General features: G+C 43.1%; 1 protein-coding gene across 6 annotated transcripts in view; it reads right to left on the reverse strand.

Annotated features, from left to right (window-relative positions):
* The window catches only part of CHN1 (chimerin 1), an 89205-nt gene that overhangs the window by 12665 nt on the left and 58062 nt on the right, over positions 1 to 18478 (reverse strand). For all 6 annotated transcript variants that reach the window (XM_085585087.1, XM_077785063.2, XM_085585085.1 and 3 more), the window contains 2 exons: positions 15778 to 15855; positions 2963 to 3047 (listed from right to left, as the gene is read on the reverse strand). In XM_085585087.1, the coding sequence (XP_085441213.1) occupies positions 2963 to 3047; positions 15778 to 15855 (163 nt within the window). The remainder of the gene's footprint in view (positions 1 to 2962; positions 3048 to 15777; positions 15856 to 18478) is intronic.

Below are 18478 nucleotides of genomic sequence, written 5' to 3' on the forward strand. Positions count from 1 at the left end.
AGATAACACCCAACATCTCATTTCAACCAACAACCATTCATCAGGTGTCCAATGTGGTGCCTGTGTTTACCTCTCATCTTTAAGGAAGGAAAAGACACAGGCCTCCTTCTTTATCTACCATAAAACCTGAACAAGGATAAGTTAGGGAGAATCCACCTTCCAGGAACTAATAATACAGGACTGCACCTGACAAGATCCTGACCACACTCAAGCCTGTCTTTTGGCAGAGAGACACACATTCAGCCATGCTGGAATGAAACAAAGCACAACTCCAGTTGAATTTGCTAAGGCATCCTTGCTGGTTGCTGTGGCATGTGTCCTTTTATGAGTGTTTAGTTCTGGCTGATAATTTTTTAAAGGACTGGCTTACTTTGTGTAACATAAACTACCAGGCATTAGAAATAAGCTTTGTTTTTTCCCACTGGCTCTTCCTCCTTTCTGAAATGGGTGACATTTATCTTTGCTGTCCAGTCTTGGACTGTCCTGCACGTCTCTTTTTGCATGTTTTTGTGCTTCTGCACAGAATAGGATTTTAAATGGTTGAGAGTAGTCCATGCAGTAATCCATTCTATTTGTTAAACTCATCACTTCTGTACAGCAAATAGAGTCCTCTTGAGATGTGCAACTGTTTGCTATAAAAAGCAAATGCTTTAAAAGTATAAAATTACATATGATCCATGCAGTTTTACCTGTAGGTATTTTCAATAAAATTATTATACAGACCACCAAACAGATTTTGTGGATTTCCCTGAAGTGGCATTGAACCCCACTTGAATTCAAGTGGGCTGCATCCTGCTACAAGCTGTAATTTTTGAGTACAAACCCACTCTGAAAAACAATGGCCTCATGTGGCTCCTGGTTTACTGTGCTTCATTATTATTTCCATATTAAAATGACTCAGTTCAGAAGCAAAATCTATTTTTTATTTTCAAATAAAAAGTTTATGTGTAAGACCACATAAACTTGGCCAAACTCACACCACGGAAGCCTGAGCTCCCCTGCATAGTGCACTGGCTGTGCAGGGCCTCATTCAGTGTCTGTGCACCTCCAATATTTCTCTGAAATGCCCGGATCTGTGCAGCTTCTGGCTCTGATGGCTGCACAGCCTCAGCTGTGGGGACAGAGAGATGCTGCTGCAGCCTCACCCCACCCCAAATCCTTGCAGACACTTCAGCAAGCATTGTCGTACAACATGGGATTTTAAAATACAAATAAGATCATAGAAACTACTGGAAGCTACCAACACTGATGTGAAACTTCACACAAGACAGAAAGCCCTAATTATAGCTTCTGAACCTATGAAGTCATCTAATACACATATGCTCCTTATGCTGCAAGGAGGAGAATGGATGCATGCAGTACTTATTACCAGCCTCATAAGGAGGAAAGAAAACCAGATTTTGGAAGCTTTTGGAAACACACAATTTAGAAAAACCTGCATAAACCCAGAAAATCAGCTGGATTTAAAAAAAGAAAAAAAAAAAATAGGCAGTACAAAATAATAACCACTTTGGATTTAATTGTAAAAGCAACAGTATTAATTCCACAGTGCCATGCAGCATTGCAAACCTTCATACCGGTAATTTTTATTGTTTTTCTGGATCAAAGTTACCTAACATCAATCTGTAAAATACTTGATATTTCTCTAAAATGCTCACATGGATGAATCTAAGGCAAGGAATAAAGAGGGCACACTTACTGATTCAAGTGCCATCAAAAACATACTAATCAGAAGACCAAAATCAAGCTTCCTCTTCCTCTCCTAGCACTGTAGACCCTGTATAAAATCAAGAGCAGTAAAACGTGCTAACAATCTTCACTCACAAGTGGAGGACATGGCTGCAATCCTGTATTCTTAGTACAGAGAAAATACTGAGAAAGGAAATGCCATTTTTGCATAATCAAGTCTTAAAACAGAGCCGCACTCTCTAATGCATCCTGGACAGTGCAGACTGTAATGGTCACAACAAAATGTTGTATTCAAATAGTTATGGGTGAAGAATTTAAAAATATTTAAATTTTGTGTGGCTAGAAATTATCTTAAATATTACATTATTTTGCAGTTCTGTAATAAAAAGCCTTCTTATTTGCTTGAGACAAGACTTCAGAAAGCTTTAGACAGAGCAGATTTTCTTAAATTAGCTTGAAAATTCAGTTTCCAGGGCAACATAAGAAGGCATTCATACATCAACATCTCTTTGCACCATTTTTATAAATACGGTTTGCTAGAGTGTCATAAAATACTTTTTAAATACAGAAAACTATTTTGATCACTTTGATCCTTTTCTTTGCCTTTGAAAGAAAGCCGACTGCCCTTTCTTTTCAGAAGAACCTTATCAATAAAACTGTCAAACTGTATTCCTTTGGAGAAGCTTTATCCCAGAAATGCCTGCAGTGATATCCATGCATGTAATACATTTCTACCAGCACCTGAATGTTTACGTAACATGTCAGTAGGCAGCCCTTATTCATAATTCCTTTTCAGTTTGCAAGTAGATGTGATTTAGGGTCTGTGGCACGCTGGGACTCAGCTGGTTTATCTATAAAATTAACCTGAATGTCTGTTTCACAGAAGCAAGGTGGAATTTGCTGAGGTCCACCTTGCACATCAAAATCCCCAATGACTTTCTCACACCTACCAATACATGGAATGGTATAAAAGAAATAAAGCTAACTATGCATCTTTCCATTTTCTTCTCCACTCTAAAAGGGTGTGTGTGGGGGGGGAAATCTCTTAATGATGGTGATTGTCTCCTCTCTGTGAGCACTGGAGGGGTGTTCTGCATCATTCCATTGAGTCACTGAAACAGATACCTGAAGCCATCAGCAGCAGAGTGGACACATTTCCTCCTTCCATTGACAGGAGCAGACTGACCCTGGCTCCAGTGTCACAGAGCAGGCTGCACATTACAGAGTTACAAGTGAGGAATGACTCAGGAAAAGAACACTGAATGACTGTTACCTGCACATTTTACTCCCTGAGCAATGAGGCCCCACATGAAGTTGGCACAGTATTCACACCAATGCGGGCCCCTGAACGTGTGCACCTGGAAGACAGTAGCAGAAAAAAAATTACAGAAAATGACCCAGCCATTTCACAGACATCAGTATCAGTGCACGTAAACAGTGCAGAATTCCTCTTCTTTGAAGGCATCACATGCAGTTTCTGGAAGCTTCCCTTTATCACTGCAGGAAAGGAAGAAAGGAACTAAGAAAGATTTAACAACCAAGACTCTTGCAGACCTGTGGAAAACCAGAGTCCCCCATCCCAAGCCATCCCAAGCAGCAGAACTGGGTCTGTGGGGGTCTGCTCCAAGACCAGGTCAGAGAAGATGGCATAACCCTTCTCCCACCTCTTGGCACCCCTCTGTCTGGGCAGGAGTCTGGCCACAAGGAAAAGCTTTTGCAGCAACTGTGCAAGAGTTCACTTTTCAATTTCAAATATTTTCTGCTGCAGCCTCCTCTGCATAACGCACTATGTGAAATGGGTAGGAGACCACACAATTCCACCTCACATGGAAAGAGTCCTGCCAGGCAAAAATACCAGTGCCATACAGAAACACTGTAAATTTGCCTAGAGACTTTCCAGTTTAGAATAACTCTAATAGGAAATTAATTTTCTTCAGACTAATGCTACATATTGAAAATCCAAAATGAAAAAAAAAAAAAGAATCCACTGAACCAGGAAAAAATTCAAAGCTAGAGAAGAAAAAAACCCCAATGCTGCTTTCATTCCTGGCTCACATGATTGTTACAAATCCTGCAGCCACCATTAACTACTTCTGATTTTATTCTGATAAATCTCCTGCTGTTGGAAACCACAGGATTCTTTACAGAGAAAATCATTACTTCTTTAGCCAGTGTAAAAGGCTTTGAGCCGCTATTTAGAATAGACAGGCTGAAAATAAAATTAGTAGCTGATGATGATACAGAAATGAAATTTGCAGTGAAGTATAGCAAAATTGCTTTAGGCTGAATTCACACAGTTCCTCAGTTACTGAGTGAGTATAGGAGCAGGCAGTAACCTCACGTGTGTGCAGCGCTCGGTCGGATCAGCGTGGAGCAGGAGGGAGAAGGAGCTGGTGGAATTGTTTGTTCCCGACATCTGCACACAGCTCTGGCTATGAACACTGAAAGAAAGGCAAAGTGGCCAGACTGAGGTGGCAAGTGTCCCCCACGCCACTGATGTAAGAGAGGCAGCTGGATCCCACAAGTGCCACTCCACAAGTGACAGCAATCCACAGAGCAATTCAGGCCACAGCTCAGTTCTGGCCGCAGGAAGGTCTGCAGCTCCCTGGGTACCCTCGGAGCAGCAGTGACACTGCTGAGACACTCTGGAAAGTTACTCCTGAATTCACCAAGTAATTCACATGCACTCTGTGCTAAGTGATTGCTGACTGCCTGTCCCAAGTGAGCACAGGCTGCCAGGGCCCTGCCCTGCCTGTCCCCAGCGCTGCCCCTGCCCGCTCTGTCCCCACCCAGCCCACACGCCTCTGGAAGGTGAGAGGTGCTCCACGAGGTCTCTTCTCCCCGAAGCTCTGGCTGTCTTCCACAAAGCCATCGATGACAACACTGTCAGCAGCTTTACTCCCCATTTTCTTTTTTTCCTCTCACCACAAAGAGATTTTTCACACCATACATTTCATTACCCACCTGGCACTACCCACATCCTTTTGACTTTCTTCCACAGACTGGTGGTTTTTATCCAGGTTTTGGCAGTGTTCTCTTCCCAGAATAAGAACATTCTAATATCCTCAAGCAAAGCATTGTGCTTTAAAGCCTGCAGGACTAGCAGAACTTTTTCAGGGAAAAAAAGAAGGCATAATTTGGGTCACCGTATTTTTTTTTTCCTTGGGTCAAATTCCCCTTGAAACATACTTCTTTAAAATACTTCTCAAAAATCCCCTTAAGGAAAATTGAAACAAAATTGACATTTCAGAAGTCTGGCCAATAAAGAATGTCTTTTCACAATATTTTTCAGTTTTGTAAGTTGTTTTGGTTTATTATCTCTGATTGCACAAAGGAGGGGAACTTTGTCTTGTTCCTTAAAATGCTAACGGATACATTATTAGTTCTTTCTAAATAAAAAGAATTATACTATCCTACCTTGTGCCTCTGTGGTTACTGATTTTAATTCATCAAATATCAAATCACTGAATGTGCTATCTGCTGAAGCATTTCTAATGCTGTCCTTAGGTCCTGGAGTCCCAGCTTGGCTTCTCCAGAGCCATCCCCAGTGTTGCTACTCACTAAACCTCAGATGTCTGATCTATAACTGGCTGTTCTAGCAGTGACCATTCTTCCTTCTCAGCATTTTGCTCCCCACTGCAGTCTGCACATTTCCATCTCCTCCTGATTCTCCTTAGAAACTCTATCACATCCCAAATCTGTCACTCCAACCTTCTGCCTGTTTTTAATATTAGGAACTTTTAAAATGAAGCTGAGTTTCTCTAACATGTAATAACTATGACTCGCCTAGATTCTACCACAGCCAGTTCCCCTGGTATCACCCTGGCCAAGCCTGGCTCCTCAGGAGAGTTTACAGGACTCGTCATCAACTTAAAAGCAACAAGGACAAGGTGGCCTCTCCTCTTCCCTACCTGCATGTGCTGGTCACCCTTCACAACACCAGGACTGACTTTGCCCTTCAGAACCACTGTCTCAGCAGCATTAGCACTTCTGTCTCATCCCATGCAGCCAGGCTTCATCCAAACACTGAAATGCCTTTCCATATCATCAGCTGGATTTACCCAGAGCCTGCTCTGCTTTATGCTGCCACATCCAAATTTCTATTTCTTATCCATTATTCTGATTGCAAACTCAAAACAGATTAAAAGGTGAGGGTGGGTTTTTCTGTGTCCCATGATGCTCTGCCTTGCTTCATCCTTTATATGAGATGGGAGGTTCTCTAGCAATATTAAACAGGAGGCCCAAAGGTCCCAATGTCCTTCCAGCCCTGGTGTAAACACCCTACAAGATCAGCTCTGAAGCCTCTGTTTCTGCGGGGTTTCTGAGCAGTGCTTTCTTTTCCCAGATCTCAGCAGTGCCAGAGCATCAATATTCCCACTTCTGTGGAGCGGAACTGGACACCTAACCCTGCCCTGGTCTGAATACACATCCTCTCTGGGAATTAAATCAGACACAGGCAGTGATGCCAGGAAACACTGAAAAACTGGTCTCCTGAGGTAGGTCAGAACAGCCTCTAATCCTAGTTAGAGGATGGGTGGGGTCTGGCAACCAAAAAGAAATACCTTAGAATCCCTTTGCTATTCCAAGAGCCAGCACCTGCAAACAATATTGCATTTATCACATGACACTGTTTAATACAGCATTCTGATTTTGATATTTAATTCCCCATTCTAAAAACTAGCCAAGCAACTTGTCTGTTTTCAAAACAGATGATTTCCAGAAAAATTTCTAAAAACACACCCAGCAGAGTCGCAGAGATCCTGACTTAAATTACAAGGGGTTTCTTTCCTCTTGTAAAAAAGAGCATCTGCCATATGCAGATTTTACTGTCTTATAAAATGTGAGAGAACAGGATTGCCAACTGAGGCTTTACATCTCCCAGTCCTTCCACTCTCACTCCCACCCAAAAATCTTCTCTCTTTACAAATGGGAGTAATTTTTTAAAAGAATCTGGAAAATGAGTGAGTGGGAGAGCAAATTAAACTGGTCTTAATATTAATTTGTAAAATTCCAGGAGAAGAAAATCAATTTAAAAGAAAAGTCAAGATAATTTTAAAGACAAATATCTCCTTCAGAAACTACATAAAATACTATTACTAAGCTGTCCTGCAAGTCTGAGGTAAGAGGAGAGCCTCATGTTAGGTTTATATCCTAGGCATTTCTACGTTGAACTCTGCTGTACTATCAACAAGGCATAATAAACATGTAACTACTGTGAACTACGTAGAAGCTTTTTGCTCAGGCTTAAAAAGTATTTCCTTAACACAATGAAAAATTACTTAATTCCTGTGATTAACAACTCTTAGTGTTATAAAATGTCACTTATTTTTGTTTTGTATTTAATTAAAACTTTTTTAGAAAGGGCAAAACTTTAGGAGAACCAATAAAAAATGATGCAGTGGCTCCAACAGCAAATTCTACCACAAGCTGTGAACTCCTCAAGCAGATTTCTCCCCATTACTTCTCAGGTTCTATAAAGGTCACTGTTGAAGTTAGTTATCCGTGCATCTTGTTACTCCACTTATTTTTTATGCTTTTGGTTTTTCCAAGGCAGTTATTCAGCTACCCTTGATTGTTACATGAAGACCAGGAATGATAGTTTTTATTCTTAACTGGGAGACTTACATTTTATCACTTGTCAAAGCAGGGAGGAAGAAAATGAGAGACTATTAGTGAAGTGCTGTGCAAATGTGATATGAGGGAAGATGGTGGATCAACAGAGCAAAGCCACTGACAGTAAGAAAACAAGGCTGGATTTGAAAAACTATGGTTATAGAAAACCAACACTGAACACATAAACCAGAAGTGTTTGGGACAGTATACAAAAAAGGCTTCCTTTGTTGAGAGGCTGCTGCCACAGTCCCACTGAACGTTTGTTCCATCAGACCCTGCTCCCTACAGAGCACCTCTTCCACAGCCCTCCACACCAAACTGCTGCTCAGAGTAACGGCATCTGGAAAATCCAGGCATTACCATCTGTTGTGGGATGGGATACATTACCTTGAAAAAGGATGGGAAAAAATACTGCTGATCTATACTCTTGGGCTACCAGAGCCTTACACTTCAGACAGAAGCTTTGTTGGGGCTCAGAGAGGAGACCAAGTCCACCAGGGACTGAACATGTGCCACATCTCCAGAATTTGCACCACATGGTACTCCAAAGGTTCAGGTCTGCTGGCTACACTGTCCTTCAAACAAATTCCTAAGGATGCTGAGACACTGCTGATGGAGACTGTCAGCTCAGTGGTCCTAACTGATCTGCAATTCCATCAGCTGAATTCTGCCTATTGGGGCTTTACCAAGCTTTAAACTGAATGTGGGAGACATTGTAAATCCCAATTAGAACGATGAACTCAGCCTATATTATTAACATCTGTTTTCCCTGTCACAGTTGATTTTATCAGGCACTGAGCACACCCATGCTGGCATCCAATTGACATTGTCCTTTTCATCCATCCCTGGTCCAGACAGAGATTGCCTGGACGCGAAGGGTAAAGAAGAGATACGAGTGAGAAACTCAACCATCAGTTTGGGCAATGCTTCAATTTGTCCTTGTATCTATTATGATGATTAGATAGTGCCTCTAAAACAAGGGTCTTGAAGCACTTCAAATATTCCAACATGTGGCAATTCTCCTGTGAGAAAATACTGCTGCTGACAAGGAATCTGAGAAGCAAGAAACTGCCACATGGCAGAGCGGTGTCTGCAAGGTAGTTGCTTTCACCTGAAGGTGTAACAGAAATGAATGTTACTGAAAGCAGTGGAACAGACCTTCTCCAGAACTAGACTGACTCTGCTTAGCCCAGCTGGGGTGCTAACCATGGGGAGGCAGCCTGGGACCTCCCCAATGACTTTGTGCAGCAGTTCTGGAGAGGAGAGATGCTGTCAGAACGCTGCCTCGCCCAGAGCACGGGGTATAAATAGCATCGCTATCGCCGCTGGGGCACTGGGAATGTGGAGCAGGACAACCTCCCTCCACATCCTCACCCACTTGGAGCCAGAAGAGCTGTCAGATCTTGTTTATTCTCTGGTTTGCACAGCCTGTGTCAGCAGAGATGGGAACAACTGGAAATTGAGGTTAGTTTGTGCTCTACAAGAGCCGAAACAAAAAATGAGAATTGCAGGTGGTTGGCTTTTTTGCTTATAAATTGAGTGAAAGTGGCCACCTTTCTTTCAGGATGGAATAGCAAATTTTCTTTAAATTGAGATCTGGAAACAGAAACATTTTGCATTTTATTCCAGGTCCAACTAACTTGATACATGCCTCCATACAAAAAAAATCTGAAACTAGAGGTGAAAATTTAATATAATCCTTAGAATTAGAATTGCATATACATATGTACCTTATGTGTAAATAGAATATAAACTTCTGAGAGATTCATAAATGAATGCATTTGTCATGGTTCTAAGGCTAATATGGAGGAAAAGCTGTTGATGAGAGAGCATAACATGCACTAGAAGCTTCTAGAGGCAAAGTCCCAGCTCTCTGCAGAGAAGCACTTCCTAGCCTTACCAGAGAAATGAGCTGATCTGGCTTTGGGCTGTGCACAAGGCAAACTCACAGGATCCACACATGCAGACTAAAAAAAACTGTTGGTGTGGTGGGACGAAATCACAGCCTAAATAAATTGAGTATTTAGAAGAAAGGCTTTTTCTCTTTCATCCTTTTTTATTTTTTTTTTTTTCTAATCACTGGTAAAGCCTGAATTCAGGGACTAGCACTAGGAAACCAGAAAGGCTTAAATAACATCATGGTATTTGGAATCTGCTTTGGAAAAAAAAGTGCAAGTAACATTAAATAAATAATTTAGGAGACTAAAGTCCATCAATGCCTAAAAGCATTTCTGGATTGAACTGTCTTATGAGTTTCAGAAGGAACAACATAGAGCTGATGAGGTATTTTCAGACATTTTGGGGAAGTTTTTTTCCTGTTAAGTTCTCCAGGTATTTTCCCTGCCTTTGAACCATTATCTCCCCTCAAGTCCTAGGAGTCTAATAGAAACATTGAATTTCCTGAGGTTTTCTTATCTGTGGGAACAGACACATTCTCCCCAGGGACTATGCTAGAGGCACCCAGCTCTCTCTCTGAATATTCATATTAGTGCAGTGGCTCAATTAAAGATATTTCAAAAATATGTCCAGTGCCAGTTCTGCTCCTAATAAAAGATTCAGCATCTTCTTTTCAGTGGAACTAGATCAATTTACCCCAAATCAGCATCTGCCCCAGTTTTCAGAACATCAAAAATAGAAATGAGTTCATGTCAGAAGTCACAGAAAAATGGCTCTGCTTAATATAGTAAGAGTTTGTTATAGTTTCTGGCCTTTTTGAAGCACTTCTGCATTTTCCATCTCCCAGTTTCCCAGTGTTTAGGCATGGCTCTGCTGAGAAGCTCTCTAGAACAAGATGTGGCATGGAAGTGATTTGCTATGACTTCTTACACTAGCAAAGCACCCAGCACAAATGCACTTACCCCAGTAAAATCTGAGCCAGGGCCAAGTGGGTTTATTTGTTTCCAAGATGTGATACAAATGTCATTGGCAGAGTAACTCCTGTTAATACCAGCAGTCTCTTCATTAAAGTGATGCTTGAGTCTGTCTATACTAGCAAAGTCTTTCCAGGGACTGGTCCTCACCTGAGCCTTCACTCTTTGTGCATATTTAAGGTTCTATTCTACTTCCATTTATTTCTGGAAAAACATGTTTTCTTTGGTCTGGAGCTCCCCATTTGGCCTTTCAAGAGGTCATCCTCAAAGAGAAAGCCAGGATATTGCTTCAGTTGAAGAGGGGGATGAGGAATCCAAATTAACATGGCTCATCAGAACCTTGGCTAACTCAGTTTAAGCAACCATGGAAAAACATCTCTCTGGAAGAACTGTTGGCTTGAAAGGGAATTATGTTGTTAATGTTGACTGATTAAGCAAGCAGTGTTGCAACTGTTATTTATTACAATTAACTGGCTGTGCCCTCAGCACTAGTAAGATAGTGACTAGGAAACAGCATGAGGTACCCAGCACTGCACAAAGAGACAGCAAAAAATATGTCTTCTGGAGATAGATTTGTCATGTGAAATGCAAGAGAGAAACAAGACAATATCCTGGGGAAAATGATGCATGGAAGCACAGCTTTCAGAGCAGTCCTGACAGGCAGACACCCTCTTGCTTCAGTGAAGCACCATGGCACTAATCTAGGCAGAAGAGTGGGTTTGTGCCTTGGACTAGTGGCAGTAAGAAAACACCTGCAGGGTGTTCTGCTGGCTCAAGTCATCAGGAGCCAGAGATGTCTGAAGGAATACCTGTAACCAGCCAAGGGAGCTAAAACTTCCCCAGGGCCTATGAGTCACAAAAGCTGAAGGGGAGTGAAGACCTTTAAGGTGTTTTGTCCAGGTTTATTTTAAATTTGCCAAGTGATCAGGAAATTATTGCACTGACTAATAAATTTCACAACCCAGGAGATTTCTTGCTGTTAATCTCAGATTTCCACCTTCTTCCTTCATCCTTTAAATCCTAGCTCCTCTTCCACAACTGCCCTTCTTATCAAGAATATTTTTCAAGCATAGTTTTATTTTTCCCCAGCCCCATGCAAGCAACAGGCGAAGGAGTGAGGTCAGTGCCCAAGTCCAAAGCACAGCACCAGGTGGTGAGGAGATGCAGAAGATATTCCATGTCAGATAGGGTGGACCCAGGGCAGAAGGTACCTCATTAGATGCACCTTTTGTATGGACAAAAAACTATGGAATGTTTTGAAAAAAACCAAGAGCAGAAATGGAGAGATGAGGAGATAAAGAGTGGGAAAGTGAAGAGCACTGAGCAAGGGGAATCTTACGTGTTTACTGCCCTAGTAAACTGCCTCACCAGAGGGAGAAGATGGAGAAAACCTTAAACCCCACTTGGATTACCTGTCTACGTCTTTTGGCCTAGAACCCACTTCACACCTTCCAACCCAGAGCTTCCCCTGGTCCTCCTCTCATTTCCCATCCACACGGCACTTTGCCCCTTTTTTCCTTGGATTTGCAGTTCCTCTATTGCCTTAACCTCCTCCTTCATCTGCCTGCCCAGAAGTGCCCAGCTGCTTCCTATGGAATAGATTAAATATCAGATGAGTAAGAAATTTTATTTTAATTTACAAGCTACCACAGTTATTGCCTTTTAGGGACAATATAAGCAACTATGAGAATTGTAAGGGACAGTAAAAAACATTCTTATTGGGAGGATCCAGGGGTAGAAGAAATTTATGGGAATGATTATGTATGAATCTATTCTGTTCACTTCTATGAAGTTACAGAACTTTGTAAACTCTTCTGTTACAGAACTTTTCCCTATGATTAAGTTCTTTTTGTAAGAAAATAACCCCACTGGCTTCAGCTCTGCTCCTTGTCAGCACAGGCGCTCCCAGAGCTTCCAGATAGAAGATACTCTTGTTCATCTACAGTGGGTGGAAGAATGAGCTTGATATCCATCACTCACTCACACCCCTGTCCACATTGATACATTTGTACCACAGACTGTGGGGAGATTTATTCCCCATAATGAGTAGGTGAATTGAAAGAAAGAAAAAGCCTTCCTGTGAGAAAAGGTGGGGATGAAATTTTAAGGGTGGTGAAGTGATTGCCCTCATTTGGTCAAATGACTCATTTTACAAGAGATCTCAGTGTGCTGGATTTCAGAAAAGCACAGTAAAAGGAAGGAAATCAAAAGATCTAAAGTAATCCAAATATGCAAAAAGATAGACCCAATCAAATCACACTCATGTCAAATTCCATTATTCAATTAGATCTAAATAAAATGCTGTATCAAACAATGTAAACCTCTTTAATCTGATATATTTAAATTATTAGAAAATGGGTCTTTTATATTAGATTTATAGAAAAGAATGTAGAAATATCAGTATTTTTTTAATAAATTGGAAAAGGCAAAAATATGCTTATAAGTAGAATACTTTTCACACCTAGCTTTTATCCTGAAGGACATGCATTTAAAACTCAGTCAGAGCTGACATTTATAAATAATCATCCCTTTCTTTACTTATGGAGATTAATTAAAGACAGTTCAGACACCCTATATTTGCATTTGAGATGTGCTCATGAGAGACCAGACTTCCCCAGCCAGGAGAATATTACCGAGTTGGAGATCATTACCAGCCAGCTCTGCTTGCAGAGCTCCCTGTCACCTTGGCTACCCAGCCTGTTCCCTTCAGGCAGGAGACAACTCACATTCCAGGAGATTTAAGTAAGATTAAATCCTCTCAAAAACCCTGCTATGTCAGCACTCCTAGTAAAACTGTCTTTACATTCTTCTTTCAAACAACCCTTGGAGCAAAACAAAGGTTCATGGATTTATTCAGGAGACCTCTTGATAATTTAAAAGCAGCTTTCATGTTCACCCCTCCCCTAGGCACTGCACTCCTGTGATGACGATTCACTACACTGCCCCTCTGCCACCATGTTCCTCTACCTGAGCTTTGCTGCAGGCAACAGAGTCTGAGTGTTCAAACTGCACTGTTCCCAAATACCCACCCTACAGAGACAGGAGGTGCAGGGAGAACTGAGGTCCCTTAGCCTGTGGTCAAGTCCCTGGGATGTTTGCTAACCCCAGCCTGCCTCTGGAGTGGCTGCAGCTGTCATCTTCCCTTCTCCAAGGAAACACCGCTGCTTGCTGGGCACGTGCAGTTCTCTGTTTCTCCCCTCTCTACTAGGATTCTGCAGCATTTCCTATAGAAAAGGATTTTTGAGACCTCTTCATTTCTGTGAGTGGTGATGTGACTGATCGAAGAAGCTGTGGGAGAGGGTTAGGGGTCCCTGTGTGGTGCCTTGTGCCTGCAGCACAAAAAGCAGATTAGCTGCAGAGGTACAAAGCAGCAGACACACTCCTGTTTGCTGTGGAGCCTCTGGGGACAGCAGTCACTGTTGATTAGCTGAACTGGATAAATTTATTTAATTTCTTGATTTGTTTCAAAAGTCTAGGTTGAAGACTCTGGGCCTGACATTTCCTTCCTCTCCACATGGGTGGCAGATTTGCTACTTGGCAGGCAACCTAGGAGACTCATGCAGACGTTTTAAATTATGACATCTATACATGAGAGGAAAAAAAATTGACAGATGCAAAGAAATTATAAAGAAGAGAAGCACACCAGCTAATGATGGCCATTCATTTTAGAGCCATTACACAGTACTTACTGAATTTACATAACTCTTAAGAGCTTATGTTTTTGCTTTTTATTCTGATAGGAGAGTGGACACATTTAGAGTTCATGAACACCAGCAGCATTCCTTCCATGGGAAGGTTGGTTGCAGCATACCCTGTAAGGGGCTTGTCCCCTTCTAGTCTTTTATAGCAAAAAATATCTGTGAAAGGCCACTCCATTCCACTGACTTGAGAAGACTTACTTCTCAAGGTAAATTTTTCTGGTAACAGTATGTATAAAGGAATTGCAGTATGACTATTATAAAGAAAACAATCTGTGTGGAAAGTTTGTGCCATGGCTATGACCTTAGAGCACATATACAGTCTGTTTTTGGAAAAGACTGAAAAACTCACAGCTCTGAAACCTTCCATAAACAGTTTATGGAAGAAAAAGAAATAAGCAAACCCAAAAGAATGAAAATCAGGTTATCAGATTATTTTCAAAACAGATGTGTTTCAGGCTATTAAAGGAAAGCAACTAGGGAGCACAGATGTGCAAAATTAAACACTTATTATCCTACATGCACTGTAGTACATGGAAAATCACGATCTGCTGGCATCGGCACGAATTATCTTCAAACTCTAAGGAACAAATGAAAATTGCAAGACATTGCAGATATTTAGGACACCTCAGGAGCCTGCGAAAAAATGCTCTGCATTGAACTGTCAGCCAGCACAAATATGTTTTGCAAGCATTCATATTAAATGTTTCTTATATATCACTCTGTACATGGTTTCAAAATTTGTGCTTAATGGAAGTAATCAAATGAAACAAAACATCCTCATCACATAAAGTTTCTACTTTTGGTGATTATCTGCACTCAAAAGCCAGAAGGTAGTTTAAATAAAATCAGATGGAGGATAGGTAAATTAATATATGTGCATGCATGTGGACATTCCCCCATTCCGACATGTGTGTGTGATGGAAATCAAAACTGAAAACAGGAGACATTTAACGGATGCTTGCAACAATCTGCTGTTCTCTTAAAAGAAATAAAAGTAGGTTTTTGGGTTTGATTTTTTTTTAACATTAAAGACAACACTTAGCCTTCAAGTTATATATATGAAATTTGTACTGTCATCTACAGGACTCCAGTAAAATATCAATTTACGTAGTCTTAATTTCAAGACTGGCTATCATCAAATGTATTTGACCAACAAAAGGTTACATTACTCAGTCCTTACTGGACACCTATTACAGACAGACACAAAACACGAATATGTTGTACTGACATATATTGCTCTTACTAAGGAACATTGGTTATTTAAAGCAATTAGAACAATAAATAGAAGCTACATAGAAGACTAAGTAAATTTTATTAAAACACAATGTAGTTGCTAATGCCAGCATATCCAACAGCCTCATGGCATAAACCTGGCTGGTTTGAACACTCAATTAATTGACACAGGAGAAAAGCCAGAAACTAAGGGAAATGCAGCCCATCTGCTCAATCCAGATGCAGCAGAACATACTTCTAACCTCCAAAGCTATTTTCCATCGACAAACTGGGATAAAATCAGTTTAACCATCTAACTATAGATCTAAGAGACTTTTTTACATTGAAAGTAAAACTGGACTACGTTTGAGTTGAAAGAAAACTTTGCAGTTTCTCTCACCTTTAGCAACTCTCTCAGTATAAACGAATTCTAAATAAAAGAGGTAACTAGATATGGCAAATATTATTGAAACAAATGCGTTCACACAAGCAGCCACCAACAAAATCCCGGTTCCTTTGCTGCATGACAGGAATGAGGTTTACTTGCAGCAATGAGGTTAACTTGCAGCTTTTAAGTTCCTAGAAAGTCACAGTGCGCATACCACCGATTTCCTTGCAATACCAGACCCATTTCAAAAAACGAGCTAAAGTGCCTTTGCCTGAAAAAGAAATTAGATAGGAAAACGTCTTACCTTGAAATTATGAACCTTCTCGTATTTTGGAACATGTTCATTTTCCTTCAGAGTTGCTCTTCGGACGAGCGACGTCAACTGCGAATAAGCAAAGAGTTTAAGAGGTTGCCAGATTGTCACGGACGCCTTGCGAGCGCCCAGTTTCATGCCCAGGGCGGCGAGCAGCAGGTCGCGCTGCCGGCCCTCGTGCCCGGCGCGGTGCCCGGCGCTGCCGCGGGCTCGGGGCGCTGCCCAGGGCTCCCTGGCCGGCATGCTGCCGTGAGGCGGCGGCCCGCCCGCGTCACACTCGGACCATGCCGCAGCCTAGGCTGCTGGGGCGGGCGGCGCGGCCATGGAGGGCGCGGGCTCGGCGCGGCGCGGGGCTCGGCGCTGCCGGCGGGCGGCCTGCGGGCCGGGGGCGGGCGGCAGCCGGCGGCGGGGACGCGCAGCCCGCGGCCGCTGCCTCCATCGGCGGCGGCCGGCTCGGGGGCGCGGGGACGCGCACGCCTCGCGCCCTGCTCCCGCCCGGCGCGGGCGCGCCGCGGCCCCGCGCGGAGCGGAGCGGGCCCGCCCCGGGGCGGCCGCAGCCAATGGGGCCCGGGCCAGAGGGGCGGAGCGGCCCCGCCCGGCACGGCCCGGCCCCGCCCGGCCCCGCTCCGGGAGAGGCGCCGCGGCGCGGGCCGCGCCCCGCTAGGAAATGGCACCTCTGCGCTCCTGGGGGTGCCGGTGCCGCGGGAGGCAGGGCAGCGAGCGGCAGCCCCGGGGACCGGCGGGAAGCGGCTCTCCCCGAGCCCCCCGTCTGGCGTGCAGCAAGAGGTACGGCCAGGAGCGGGTAATGTGAGCGCTGATGGGCACCGCTCTCCCCTTAAAATTACGTTTTTCAGCACTTTTCGCGTGAAAACATGCTCACCAATCTCACACCTTGTAGTAATGTGAACACAAATGTCAACCCAAGTTCACTGTAGCGCTCCATGCAGCAAAGACCTGAACCCCGAACTGTTGGTGACGCCTCTCCTTAGAAATTTACAGATCCTAACAGAAGGTGAATGACCACAGTCTCCACTGGACTGAAACCTGAAGTTTGGATGGATGCAACTGACGATGAAATGTGTACAGGGCAGCCTGGTCCTGGCCAGCCCTCACACAAATTATTTCACACAACCATCAAAGCCCCGAACTGCCGCAGGAGCCGAATCAAGGGGCTGACAGAGGAGCAGGGCAGACTGTGCCATACCCACCCGGAGCTGGTGGCCACTCTGCCCCTTGCCTTCTCGTGCTCTCCAAGCATTTGCGAACGGTCTTTGTCAGAGACAGCAAAACAGGACCCTTGATCTGACTCCAGCCAAGCTTTGCAGCGTGGGGCTGACCGCCCTGCTGAGACGCAGGTGCCAGGGGACCTTTCCCTTCCTGCCCGTGCAGACAGCCGGCGCGCAGCCCTCCCTCCCCCTGCTCAGCCTGCCGCACTGCAACCGCTCTCCCTGCCGCAGCGGAGGTATTTTTATCTCTCCTGAGTCAGAAACCGACGACAAGCACAGCTTGTCACAAGCTTCTGGGTGGAATTGGTATGTGCTTTGCAGCTGGATCGCAGTGTTCCAGTTTAGGTCGGTCCTGCCAATACAGCTGAGAATAGTGCTCACTGGGAGCCCCTCTTCTGTTCTCCTGTGTGGCCACCCGTACCTTCCCGACAGGTTTCAAAAATCTGCTGGGTTTCAGCACAGGGTCATGGTGCAGAGATTAAGGATCAAGGCTGGTGCTTCACTAAACACTAATCTGCAATACAACTAATAACTGAAACACTGGCTACAGATTATTCACGAGGATGCTGTCAGGCATTACTGGCTCATACAGAGGTCTGACTCAGTTCCCGGTTTCAATACAGGCAGGAGGCTGCTTGATCCTTCCTGTTAAGAAATACTTTTCAAAAGACTACCTCAATCTGCCTGTCTTGCTTTTAACCACTCCTTTCTAATGCAGGTGAATGCTCCTCTGGCATTTTTCTGTCTGTCCTTGCAAGTGTATTAACACTCCATGGCAACAGAAGATCAAGATAACTGAGAGGACAAGTAAGAGATGATAAAAACTGACACTTTATCTACACAAAGTGTGAAAATAGCATGGACTCAGGGGAGCTCCGCTCCCTTCATAGTTTAATTCCCAAGAACTATATCAGGTAAAAGTCCTCATGGAACAAGGTAGACCTACACCTGCCCCAGAGGGGTCATCCTTCCCAAACAACTTTGAATGACAACAGGCTCAGGGAGTATATAATGAATTCTAAAAACATTTTGTTATGCTTTTCTTTGCAACCTAAAATTCTTCTTATTTTTTAAGGGGAAATAAATGCATCACCAAAACTTCATTTTAGAAATAAATTATTTGAAAAATGAATTTCTTGGAAATAAATAACACAGTGATTTTCAACAATAAATTTACTATCAGAATCAACTGTTATTATTTTGTGTAATTCCAATTAAGAAGCAAGGTAAAGCAGGCTGAAATTCCCTTTCAATCACTAGTAGAGCAGATATCTGTTTTTTTGTATACTTACTCCTTAATTGTCAGCTTCCCTTTTCCTAATTCTGAAGAACTGAGTTATTTTCAATGGCACTTTAGAGTCATGCTAGTAGAAACAGATCTCTGGATCCTGGAAAATTAAATCTAAGAATGCCAATAAAAAGGTAAGCAAAACTACCCAACAGGGAAAGGTCCTATCTCATGGTTG

This window comes from Lonchura striata, chromosome 7 (genome assembly GCF_050655825.1).
Source record: "Lonchura striata isolate lonStrDom1 chromosome 7, ASM5065582v1, whole genome shotgun sequence".
NCBI lineage: Eukaryota > Metazoa > Chordata > Aves > Passeriformes > Estrildidae > Lonchura > Lonchura striata.